This window comes from Schistocerca serialis, chromosome 12 (assembly GCF_023864345.2).
Source record: "Schistocerca serialis cubense isolate TAMUIC-IGC-003099 chromosome 12, iqSchSeri2.2, whole genome shotgun sequence".
Classification (NCBI taxonomy): domain Eukaryota; kingdom Metazoa; phylum Arthropoda; class Insecta; order Orthoptera; family Acrididae; genus Schistocerca; species Schistocerca serialis.
The window spans coordinates 12,684,590-12,698,404 of record NC_064649.1 but is presented as its reverse complement, the minus strand read 5'-3'; the positions used below and the strand labels follow the sequence as shown (position 1 = coordinate 12,698,404).

Below are 13,815 nucleotides of genomic sequence, written 5' to 3'. Positions count from 1 at the left end.
TTGGGTGATTCAAGGATCCAGGTAAGAACCATCATTACTGCAAATTATTCATTCAATCACCTTATGACAATGCATGAGTAATGGGTGATGAATTTTCTTTGCTGGTATACAGATTTTTACCAAAACACTATTGGCAAATAAACTGTGTATGTAGCATATCATGAGATATGTCATCATCCTGTGCACTGGAATGAATGATGGTAGATATTGCAGGGAATTCAGCTCATCATGCTTCAGTGTCCCCATGTAAGAGTACAGGCATCAGGCTGAACTCTGCCCAGTTTTCCATTGCCTTGTCTCTGCTGCTGTCAGTGTCTCATGTTGTATCGAAGTGGCACTAAATATTCGTCTGTCACCATCCTTTTTATATTCAGAAGTTTTGTCAGACACCTGCTCTGTTTTGCAAAGAAGCATAGCATGTGGATGACGGAAAAATTCCACCTTTGCTGAATATGCTCTGAATGAATGTCATTCATATTGTGTGAAATGTGATGTTCTCCATTAAGGCACTATAAGCAGAAAACTAACAACTTGAAATTGTGGCTATTAATAAACACCAGTCAAAGAATTCTGAACTGGTTGTTAGTGACTAAACACAGTTCCATTTCTCACTCCTATAAAGTAGCGGAAGCCAGTCATTATTTCTCTCTCCAATAGATAATTAGCTTGTTATAACCAATCCATTTCCACATTCCATAGACTTCTTTCTCCCATCCTGTGTCCTCCTTTGGTATGTTCATACATTCACCAGTTTGTCCATCTGAGATAATAGCCTGGGCCATTACTCACTTGTACAACATATTTGGCCTACACATTCATATAGTATTATTTGAATATACTGTAATACAATGTTTATTTGTTCAGTCTCTTTGCATATTACATTGTGCTTATGCTTTGTATCAATGTAGTCACAAAATGTCTCGTATTGTTGTAGAACAATGTTTGTACAGCTATGAATTCCTGCTGAAGTTGTTTGGACTATCTGTTTAGTATTGAGTTATCTGACGACAGAAGCTGAAAGTCAGTTCATATGAAACTGTTAAATAAATATTATGGAACATTAATACTGTGTATTCAAGTTATTACTAAAACTATCTTACAAAAAAGGGTAGAATTTCAAAGATACCCAACAGTGGAGACATTTTGTTTTCAAATTTCTTGAAAATGCCACAGCAAGATTTGACAGATTAACTGAAGTGTCTAATACTGCTTTGCATATTTTCAACCAGTTCTACACTTCAAGCTACACTACAGATCAGCGTGCCCCTACGGTGTACATTCCACAAAATGATATAGATGCAAAAGTTCTCGGTGTTCATTCTTTTCCTGCCTGTGCACATATGTCAGATGCTGTGTTACCATTACATTACGGGACGAAGCTAACATCTGCTGTCAACAGGTTCAGTGGACTCGGTATGATATACTGTTCAGGAAACTATGAATGTGTAGCAACAAGCAAGGCACAGTTAGTGTAATGAACTTTCTGAAGAGCTGAGACTGGCAGTAGTGTTTCATTATGAGGCTGCCAATAATACATATGCAAGTTTGAGCTCCTTTTTTTGTTTCAAAACATAAGATTTCAGCAAATGTTCATGAAACTGCAAACTAAATTAAGACGTACTTTTGTCAGTTATCTGAAGATTAATGACTTTGTATTATGTGGCAATATCTTCTGCCACATTAAAAAGAAAATATTACTTCCTAATTCAAATATTGGGGACTTTCTTAACACTTTACAAAGTCTCTACATTTTGTAATCAAGCTATCACACAGACGGACAAACTAAAGACCCGAAAGACTTTTCTGTGAAGTTACCTTCTCTGAATTGAAGTGTGCTTCCTTTGTTCTTGAAAGACATCATGAAAAGAAACGTGCAGCAAAAAGCACTATGAAAGACTTGTGTGCACTATAATTGGGCTTATTGTATGGGATATGGCTGCTAAATAGTGTACAATGTTACAAGGTTATGCTTTCTTCTGGGAGTGCTAGTTCTGCAAGACCTGCAGGAGAGCTTGTGTGAAGTTTGGAAGGTAGGAGATGAGGTACTGGCGGAATTAAAGCTGTTGTGCTTGGGTAGCTCAGATGGTAAGCACTTGCCCGCAAAAGGCAAAGGTCCCGAGTTAGTCTTGGTCCCACATACAGTTTTGATCTGCCAGGAAGGTTTTTTTTAAAAAAAAAAAAAAAAAAAAAAAAGAGGTTTATGCCAAATGCAGGCAAGGGTTGGTGAAAACATCAAGCATATGTTGGAAGTTGAACAGTCCAAGGCACAGTGTGAATGTTTCGGTGTTTGTGATTCTGAGATGTAAGTCCCCTCAGAAGGCAGAGAGATCATGCAATCAGTCAACTTACATACTTACTTGAGAGTGTCAATTTTTGGATGTACTGAAGTGGCACAGTCAGATAGCCTCTGTTGTAGGTAAAGGAGGTGGCAGATTTAAATTCGTAGGGAGACTACTGGAGAATTGCAACTAGTCTACAAAGGAGATTGTGTACAAACCTCTCCTCTTCATGCACTTGCATACAGAGTAATACCAAGGTAACTTGGAAATTAAGTTTTAAACAGTGTAAAATCCAGGATGGAATGTAACATTATTATGAAATGGGTAGTTGCTACTCACCATATAGTGGCTGTCACAGCAAAAAGACTGTCGGAAAGTGAGCTTTCAGCCAACAAGGCCTTTGTTGAAAACACACACACACACACACACACACACACACACACACACACACACACACACACACACACACACACAGGCTGTGTTGGCCATAAACTCATTTTCCAACAGCCTGTTTCTTGTGTCTATCTGCAACTTATCATCTCCGCTATGTGGTGAGTATGCTACTATCCTTCTCAGAAATTGTTTTCCTATTTTTTTCTATTCCTTGGGGGTATTTTTGTTCTGTCATTGCAGCTACAAAAATGTGACTCTTTTCACCAGACAGGTTTTGCTTTATTGAGATAAAGCATCAGTGGTATGTAATTAAGTTAATCCAAGAATTGCAAAGCAACTATGGACAATATGGACACACAAATTAAAATTTTTCCATTTATAGCATAATTTTAGGCCATTCTGATGTCAAACCTTTAACATGACTGACAGTGTTTGTTCCAGAAACAGTGATTGTGCAAAACTCGGCTTACATTTTTCGCACGTGATATAGTGCCATGCTTAGACACAACCTGGTGGCGTAGTGTTACTAGACCTTTGAATAGGTGTGGATTTAGTACCAGTCTAATGTTTGGCAAAAAAACCTAAGTTCACATAGGGTACATAACAAAAGTTTCACAATAATCAGAAACTTCATGACAGTCAAAATGGAGCAAGGTCATTGACAGACAGAACAGTTATCTGTTGTGGTCAGTGAATGTAGGATAGAGCCATTACTATTACACAGTGAAGACTTGTTAGGTACCTCAGAATTATACAGGTTGTGTAACTTTTTATAAGGCCAGTTCACGCAGCCAGTTAGATTTTCATCTGCAGCTCAGGGTCTAGTGGCTAGCGTTGCTGCCTCTGGATCACAAGGTCCTAAGTTCGATTCGCGGCTGGGTTGGGGATTCGCTCTGTCCAAGAACTGGGTGTGTTGTGTTGTCCTGATCATTGTATCATCATTCATGAATGTGGTGAGATTGGACTGTGTACAGATTGGGACTCTGTATGGGCTCTGATAACAATGCAGTTGAGTGTGCCACAAAGCAGTCATCATCATCAGTTAGATTATCACAGCATATCACAGTGATGCGAAGGTTGACAACAAAGTCTTAATACAGAAAAATATAAAGCTGTGTGCTTTACAAAATATAAAAATGTAGTAGCCTTTGGCTTCCTAATTGACATTCGTAATTAAGGGAGTGGGTGATTGAGATGGTTGGGGGAGGGGGGGGGGTGGCAGTCATATATAACACCACTTGGGAGATACAAATTAAGTACACTCTTGTTCTTCTTATGTTTCTTTTTCATAGATGTATCCCATATCTTCATAGGGTTGACATGTAAATCTGGCATTTGACAGTACTAATGGTAGAGGGTGGTTGGATGCCATTCAGTGTTCACCAGGGAAGTGTGCTGGGACTCTTCTAATTCATGTTGTGTGTTAATTACTTGGCAGACAGTATTAATACTAACCTCAGACGTTTTGCAGATGACACAGTTGTCTATAATGAAGTACTGCATGAATGAAGCTGCACAAATGTTCAGTCAGATCTTGATAAGATTTCAAAGTGGATCAGAGGTAGACAACTTGCTTTAAATGTTTAGATATGTGACCATTTCCACTTCACAAGACAGAAAAAATGTAACATCCTTTGAGTACAATATCCATGAGTTGCTGTTGGAACGAATCAGCTGGTAACATACCTGAGAGTAACAATTGTACAGGTGTCAAATCAAATGCTTGCAGTGGCTCAGTTGCAGATAGAGAAAATAGTTATGCAACTTATAAATATCTGCCACTGATGCTGTTTGCTCTGTATGTAATAGATTTTTGTAAAATTCATGAGGGTTTATGTAGGAAGAATATTTCCTTAACATAGAGACCAATTGGTTGCAACAGAAGTACCATGTCTGAAAAAAAGCATTAATTGTTTGTGTTTCAGTTGTTTGGTCTGCCCGGCCTGCTATGCACTCTGTCGAACAACATGAGTGAGAGCAAGAGTGATTTCTTGCTGGAGATTTTTGGCCCCCATGGATTGAGAAGATATGTAAGAGAATGCTTAAGTCTGTCAAGATCCATGTTGAATTTCAGCTATGTGGTCAGTAAGTCAGGTTTCTTTCTTCCATTTTTGCAGTAATAATTTAAGTGTTTGAAATTTTTAAACCACATATGTGTATGTTTTTCTTCAGTTTTTGTCAGAGCTGTTCAACTATGAACCACATGTAACGGTTTCATATGATTTCTTATTCCAGTGGTGGCTCTTCTTTTTTCTTCTCCTTCTCAATATTTTTGATTCGTACATTTTGCTCTTTCCTCTGTTTCTTGACCCGTGAAAGTGATTTTTATTTCCAGGTATAAGGATCATCTTTAGTCTTGGAGCAGTGGCAGGTTGGTTGTGGTTGGGATCTCTTTTCTAGTCTTCTTGGTCTGTTACCCCATGACTGCCCCTTTCTTCCAGTTTTTAGATTTGGTCTCATCTTTTATGCCTTTTAATGTGTGTGTTTAATGTTTATTATTTTATAATTTGACTCCCCTGACTGGATCCATCCACTTTTACCAGACCATCTTTCTTTGGTGACTAACTCTTGAATTGTGGGGCTGATGACCTAGCTGTTTGGTCCCATAACCCCTCTGTCAATCAATCTGTTTCTTGCTGATTATTTTTTTTATACTTTCATTTTTTCTTTCACTTGAAAATCCTCAGAGTTTTCAGCTTGCTCCTGGAATCTTCTGGCTTGGATATCTCCATCAGAAATATTAGTTTTTTGTAGGTCTATTGATCCACTTAAATCATGGAATATTTGTGCACTGACAATCATTCCTTCCTTCTTGTCCCATCCAGTAAGTCTCCCCTCACCCGAGGCTCTGGGCAAATTTGCCGAAATTTTTCCCATTTCCTAAACTGGTCCTTCTCATTCATCCCTCTCTCCCTTTCTCTTCAACCCTTCTGCCAAGAGGAGGAGCCACTGGTTCCAAAACCTCATGCATGTCCACATCTTTTGTGTGTTTTCTCCTGCCGTCACATCGCAAATAGATTTTTATCTATCCATATTGTATTTTGAGGCATTGATTGTTTTTGTTGGAATATTTGTTTCGTTAGTCTGCTTTCCTCTGTTCTTCTTACATGCCTGCAAAGTGCCTCATTTCTTTCTAAATTGTGTATGGAAGATTTTGGAATTTGCTGTAGAGTTAGTTGTGTCTTAGTAGGTGTTTCTGATTTTCTTATGGTTTTGAACCCTGAATGTTTTGACAAAAACTGGCACCCGATATTAAGTATGGAGGATCAGCAGTGGAATCCCCCCAGTACAAATGTTTTGATAGTCAAGCGAAGCAACAGTGTGAATCAAAGACTTGTGAAATTCTGATTCTGCTAGCGATTCCTTTGTGAACAATGTGCCAATTCCCGTTATAAGTTAGCTGGTTTTCCTCTTATGAATATCATCACTTGCTGGCTAAGGTTGTCAGACCCTTAGTTTGTCATACAGTTCCCTTATTGCAGGCCTTTGAACTTTACATCTACAACTATATCTACATTCACACACCACAAGTCTCTGGGTGCATGGCAGAAGGTACCCTGTACCACTATTAGTCTTTTCCTTTTCTGTTCCACTCGCAAATAAAGTGAGAGAGAAATGACTGACTATATGTGTATGAGCCCGAATCTCTCTAATATTATCTTCATGGTCCTTATGTGAAATGTTCGTTGGTGGCAGTAGTCATTCTGCGAGTCGAGCCTCGAATGCTGGTTCTCTAAATTTTCTCTGTAGTGCTTCTCAAAGAGAACACTGCCTTCCCTACAGTGATTCCCATTTCAGTTGCTGAAGGTTCTCTGTAACGTTTGTGTTGTGTTTGAATCTATCAGTAACAAATCTAGCAGCCCACCCCTGAATTACCTTGATGTCTTCCTGTAATTTGATGTAGTGCAGGTCCCAAATGCTCATACATTACTCAAAAATGGGTCACATTAGTGTCCTGTATATGTTCTCCTTTAGAGATGAACCACATTTTTGTAATAATCTCTCAATACAATTCATGCACACTTGTTCCATTTCGTATTGCTTCGTAATATATGTACAGAAAATAACTGTGTTCCTATCACACTTTGCTGGGGCACTCCTGATGATACCTTGGTCTCTGATGAACACCATGTGTCAACGAGAACATACTGAGTTCTGTTACTTAAGAAGTCATCAAGCCTGTGTTAACCCAACAGGCACAGATCTAAGGTATGGTTCTCCAGGTTGTGGAGTCAAGTTTGATGCTGCCCTTCAGCCCCTCATCCCTCATACTCCCCTCTCTCCCAGCCTAGAAATATAACTTGTGATCTGACACTTTTGGTATGCCACTGATGCCTATGATTTTAATAAAAATAACAATAAAATATATAAAACATTTTAATGTGGTAATAGGCTGGCCGGTAGCCGAGCGGTTCTAAGTGCTGCAGTCTGGAACCGTGCAGCCTACGGTCGCAGGTTCGAATCCTGCCTCGGGCATGGATGTGTGTGATATCCTTAGGTTGGTTAGGTTTAAGTAGTTCTAAGTTCTAGGGGACTGATGACCTCTGATGTTAAGTCCCATAGTGCTCAGAGCCATTTGAACCAATGTGGCAATAATAAATTGTTTAGCTACAATAAAATATGTTTTAATTTTTTGATTATTATTATTATTATTATTATTCTCTTTGATCCAGAGTTGCAGTTCAGAGTATTTGAAAAGTATTTGTCACAGAATTGATGTGAAAAGTGTAATGTGGGGTAGGTCTCAAAACTTTGACAACATCATAATTTCCGTAATGTAAAAGTGAAATCTGCACCATTATCAGTATTTCACTGACCGGTAAGAGTGTGAGCACAGGCCTGCAGACTATGGCTATGTGGAGGATCTTTCTCTGCCTGTCTTGCCTGACCCGGCTTCCTGCAGTTTGCTGGTTTACCTGTGGCCTCTCGAACTGTCAGATTCATTGGAGGCAGCATGTGCGGTCAGTCTCTGAGTGGATGCTTTTCGTGACTGGAATGTTCTCTGAAGCTGGTCGGGATGCAAACCTATAAGCATAAGGAAGCAACTGGAAAATAGCCTGTGTTAAACAAAGCTGTTTTCAAGACTTAGTTTTCATGCTAGTCTGCCTCCATAGCCGAGTGGTTAATGTGACAGTTGATCGTGCAGGGAACTCAGGTTCAATGCTGAATACAGCCAGGGATTTTTTCTGTGGTGGGAGGACTGGATTGAGGTGCATACAGCCTTGTGATGTCAGTTTAGGAGCTACCCGATGGAGAGCTAGTGGCTCTGAGGTCGGAGTGTCGACTACCGGCTGGCCGCTGTGGTCGAGCTGTTGTAGATGCTCCAGTCCAGAACTGCACTGCTGCTACGGTTGGAAGTTCAAATCCTGCCTCAGGCATGTCCTAAGGTTAGTTAGGTTTAAGTAATTCTAAGTCTAGTTGACTGATGACCTCAGATGTTAAGTCCCATAGTGCTTAGAGCCATTTGAGCCATTTTGTTGACTACACCCAGGAGTGACGGATGCTGAACCCATGTATTAGATGATGACTGACTGAGGATGACACGGTGCTCAGTCAACTGTAGCACAGTCTTCAAGGCCTGACAGTGAGGATTTATTCTCTCCTTTAATTTTCGTACTAATTTATTCACTGAAAGTTAGCTGTCAAATTTGAATATTGACGCATGTAAAAATGCAAACACATTTACTGAACAGCTTTTGTTTGAGGAGGAGGGGAATGTGAACTTCCATCATGATTCCTCATTCTCTGAATTGACATATGTTTGTTAGTGCCAACATCAGCAAAACCTTTACCATGAACTGCTGAGCCTTTGACAAATTGCAACTGAATTAACACCACCTGCCATTAGGAACTCAATGCTGCCACATTGCTTCTGTCAGCTGTGAAACTCTAAACCTCTGTATCTGCTCTGGGGAACTACTGTACAATTTGTGATAAGTAGCCTAGCATGAGAATGTCACAGGCTTTTGGCAACAGGCGTATCCTTCCCCCACTAGGGTCGGAGTGACTGGCCCTCCTGTTTGGCTACCCCCTATCTATCCTTCTTTCCTCCCTAAGGAAGAAACAAATAATTCCAAAAGTTAGGTGAGGTTCTTATATTTTTGACAGTACTAAGAATTTTTCCCACTGAAGACGACTGATTAACAGCAGTTCTGTCTCATAATTTTATATAGTTAAGTGAATTTTCCCTTTTGATATTATTGGCTTAAAGCACAACAAAGAAAAATTGTTACCGCATTAGTGTAAACCTGGATTGTTTTAGTAGGTTCACGAGTTGATGATAGCTCAACATCAATATCCTGACGATTGGCACGACTGGAAAGTGGACAACGATGACAACGGATGTCTACACCCGCAGGAGATCGGAGGTCGAAGTATAGTGTGTGATGATAGTGGTGTGTGGGAAGTGTAAGTCTGACACAGATTTTGTTTTTCTCAAATCAAATTTTTTACGTTCACAAATTTGAACATCTACGTTTCCATGCTAATGAAGGCCATAGAAGCACAGTCTTTTCTGAGAGTACATTAAGCAAATGCGATTCTGGTAGCTATAGTAAGTGTTCTTTGTTAATCCTGCCTTTTTATTTCTTGTAGTGACATTTCCATGAAAACTTTTATCCCTTAACACACATTTCTTTAGAAGTCAACTACCAGTTTTCATATATGTGGCTTTAAAAATGCTTTAGTAGCATTTTAATAACCATTTATTTTCAAAACAAATGTTAATGTCATCCAGTGTTTCATCTCCTTAGTGACTGAATCTCCAAAAATTGCTGTAGCATGTATTTTTTTATTTCTGACTGAGAAACCAAATACCAGTTTTCATATTTTTAGCTTAGAAATGACCTTAATAGTGACATATTTTCAAAAAACCTTCCATCCCCTGCTTTACCCCCTTATAGATGGAATTTCAAGCAATCCCGTACTGATCAATGCTTACAGTATAAGATCCACAGCCACCCCAAATTTTCTATCCTTATCATTTTGGGTTTGGCAGTGATGAGTCAGTGAACCAGCCGGGCCCCATTTCACCCCCTTAAGCTGTCGGTACGTGGACTGTGCTTTCTGTCAATGTTGTGTGTGCCGAGTTCACCGTGTTGCCGAATGCTCAGAAACAATGTGACACGTGCACACGGTACACTTGGCGCAACGTGATATACGTGATCACAGCATGCTCCAGTGGCAGTTGTGGGATGTTCCTAGTTAGTAAATCGGACTGTTAATGAAATGGGTGCACATAAAATATCTGTGTTAGCTCTATTAAAATGCACATCTCCTCCACTGCCCATTTGCAAGTGATGTAGCGCTATCTGTAGTATACATAAATAAAAACTTCAATATCCATGGATGTGCTTTATGACAAAAAGGAAAGTAGTATGTAAGGACATTGGCTTATAAAAGTTCCATTACAAATAGAGTGATAGAAATTTACAATAGTATTCCACATAAGATAATTATTATTTCATTGTTCTCACTTTGTAGTAAAACCGTAAGATCAGTCTTCCTTGATCACTGTTCCTATTCAGTAGCAGAATCTTTAGAACATTTAAAAGAAAAAAGAGTAAAATATCTTATTATGAGTAGTGCGAGCTGTCCCGTGGATTAAGCCAGTCGAACAAGCTCGTGCCTTGTAAACAGCACACGTATATTTACATAACATTGAGTATTATAGTATATACATATAATAAACTACACATAAAGTATCAGAGCCTATTAAAAATGCAAACATTAGAAAGAAAAAAAAAACTATTTAGTTGTACTGAGACAGAACCACGCATTACATCTCACTCCTTGTTATGAATCAGTAATGCTCCTCACTGCTCTAAAATGACCCCATCTCTGTGGCAGCTGGTCTTACCATGTTACCATCTCCTGAGAGCTTTAATCATAGCTATGTTACTAACTGAAATTTAATTGTAACAAATTGTACCAAGAACAATGTATTTGATGGATCCTCAATGTGCTGTTGCCTTCAAATGCAGTACTCTCATAATACGCAAGTTACAGTAATTCTTTTACCACGAATATGATGTTTCTCATCATTTCATTATGACGAATCGTACAATTGATGATGGGTTGTGAGAGATTCTCAATTTGCTGGTACTCAAAAATGGTGTATATATGTATGGGCTTCAACTGATTGCCAATATGGTGCCTCGCAACTCCATACTGAAAGGAGATGGTGTGCGTGTGACATAGGTGACGTTCTGCCATCTCATTGGTTGATGCTCAGATGCGTGTTCAGAATATCTGAAATGGTAGATGTTGCTCTGCACATTCGGAAGGATTCTTCAATATGCTGTTCCATGTTATGATGTAAGAAACTCGGCACACTCAACGTTCGATGTTCGGATACACAGTCTGTGTGCCGAGATTTAGCTTTAAAAATCCTTTTGTAATTAAATATTTTTATAGTCATTTCATCCCCCATTTCATCTGCTGTGAATGTTGAATTTCCAAAAGCATTGAAACATACATTTTTTTATTTGTAACCGAGAAGTTGAATACCAATTTTCATATGTGGCTTTAAAAATGTCTTAGTAGTTCTATAATAATTTATTTTCAGGAAAGCATTCTTCCAGAATTTCATCCCCATAGGGGTTAAATTTCCAGACATGCTGAAACACACATTTCATTACTCTGACCGACAAACCAAATACCAATTTTCGTAGTCCTATTTTCAAAATTGTCTTGATAGGGACATATTTTCAAAAAGCATTTCATTCCCTGGAATTTTGAAAAATTCGCTCGTGAACAATGCTTACAGTATAAAATCAGCACTCTGGGTGATAAGTCAGTCAGTCAGGACATTGCCTTTTATGTGAACAGATATAAATGAATTTTGATAAAGATTTTCTTGTATCATTAGTCTGCACTTTGTATCCTCTCTACTTCAGCTATTAGCAGTTATTTTGGTTTCCAAATAACAAAGCTGATATACTAGTGTTAGTGTCTCATTCTCTAATCAGATTCCTTCGGCATCACCTGATTTAATTCAGCTACATATCATTAGCCTTCTTTTACTCTTGTTGTTGTTCACTGTATAACCTGATTTTCAACACCCTGTCCATTCTTCCGACTGATCTTTCAAGTTGTTTTCTTCCCTCTCCTTTCCCAATTGTAATTTGTGCACTGTATCTGATGACCTCATTGTTCAAGGGATGGTGAACTGTGATCTTCCTTCCTGGATTTTAATGAGGTGAAGAAAGTAAAGTTGCAAGACGTATGTCAGATCTGAAGTAGCACTCGATGTAGCTATGATTGTTCATGAGAAACTGTTCGGTTAGAAAAGTGGATTACAGGGCTGGTCAAAAAGAGGGAACAGATTTCAAACACTTATTGCTTCCAATTTACAAAAGATAGAAACACAATTCCAACGTTCCTGAAAAGAGAAGAGTTCAAATTTTTATGCATTCAATGTGAGCACCACGTTTCACGATAAATATCAAAATGGTGGCTCATTTCCTGCCACACACAAAGCAGCTGGTCTCTCATTATTGAATTTACAGCTTCAGCAATGCAATGTCTCAGACTTTCAAGTGTGTTAGGGATGGGGGGATAAAAATGTGGTCTTTTATGTAACCCGACAGATTGGTCACGAGGTGTGAGGTCTCCTCCTCTTACAGTCCAGCATCATAGAATGGTCTCATTCAGGTAAAGTCAAATGTGCCTAGAAAATTTCTCTAAGACAATCTGCTTCATATGTGGTTGGAAATGAGCCACCATTCTGATATTTGTCATGTAACACATGATGCTCACATTGAATGCATAAAAATTTCAACTTCTCTTTTTCCAGGAATGTTGGAATTGTGTTTCTGTCTTTTGTAGTTCGGAAGCAGTAAATGTTTGAATTTTTTTTTTTAATAGTCCTGTATTCATGTGTGAAGTAGTAATGAAAATGCAACAATCGTGTTGGCCTTATTTGTTGTGATATTTTTCTAAGACTGGTATGAAAATAGCATTTGCCTGATCAGATGTGTTTCATTAATGCTGCTTGTTGCTAAAAGAAATTTACCAGTCTCTCCACAGTATTTGAAGTATCTGTATTCTTGATTCCTGCTATTTAGCTGACAAAACTGTGGTTACAGTAATTTTGTGTGTAAGAATTTCAACACTCAGAGCTTGTGTTCACGTCACTGAAAGCTGTTCTATATAATGTGCGCGCCTGTAAAAGTCTGGTACTAATAGGGTCATTCCATGTCAGTTCAACCAGGGGCTTCAGCTCATAGTCTCAGATTTGACTGAAATTCAGTACACTAGTTCTACCAAGTGTGGATCACTCGTGTACAAAGTCTTAGTTTCCCCTGCCAGTTAGTTCCAGAATTATGACTTGTGAAAGAAGGTGGCGTGACCTGGAAATTGCAACCTGCATCTGGCAATCTATCTTCAGACCAAATTTCAGGGCCTAATAACTACTCCACAGAGTCCAGTGAAATTTTTACAACCAAGTGACATCCATTTAGAGGACACACTCCATGAATCAAAACACCAACATATTTCTGAGCAAAAATAAAAAATTCCAAAATGTGATTTAAAAAAATGTAATACGTTAAAAGGTACATATTGTAGGTGCCCTACTCAAAAAGGGTATAAATTTTTTTTTGTGGTAAGCTTAATGTGGCCTAAACACACACAGAACTCTATCTTGCCCATATCATTCACAAAAATTGAGTTACATGCACACAAAAATTTGAAAAATTACCTGAAAAACATGGAGTTTCGAAGTGTGGTAGCACAAAAGGGGCAAGTGATATCCAAGCCAAATTTAACACACTGCATAAGTAGACCATAATATAATATGTGGCAAAATTTCAGCTTGTTATTCCAAGGCATTTGTGTACAATGGAAGTTGACAGACGTATTTAGTGATACGGCCATTGTTCCACAACACAATTTTGTAAAAACATATCGTAAACTGTTCTGCCTCTTCTTATCCTCTCCCACAACTGTTTAATCACTAAGCAACAACACACAGGCAGATTAACGCAACCTACCATTAATGTTTACTGCACCTTAACTGCTAAAAATCAGTCGATTGTGCCTCGAACAGAAGTTCTCCCACACTTTAGCTACTGTACTCTGTACATTGAGTGGCAAATTGTACTGTCTTCTTGATACCTTGGTAGGAACTGGAACTGTCATA

At 38.7% G+C, this 13,815-nt stretch overlaps 1 protein-coding gene across 2 annotated transcripts in view; it reads left to right on the top strand.

Annotated features, from left to right (window-relative positions):
- The window catches only part of LOC126428190 (zinc phosphodiesterase ELAC protein 1-like), a 70,277-nt gene that overhangs the window by 910 nt on the left and 55,552 nt on the right, over nt 1-13,815 (top strand). The window contains exons 3-4 of one of the 2 annotated variants that reach the window (XM_050090105.1): nt 4,598-4,753; nt 8,938-9,080. In XM_050090105.1, the coding sequence (XP_049946062.1) occupies nt 4,598-4,753; nt 8,938-9,080 (299 nt within the window). The remainder of the gene's footprint in view (nt 1-4,597; nt 4,754-8,937; nt 9,081-13,815) is intronic. The other variant, XM_050090106.1, reaches the window with a different exon arrangement.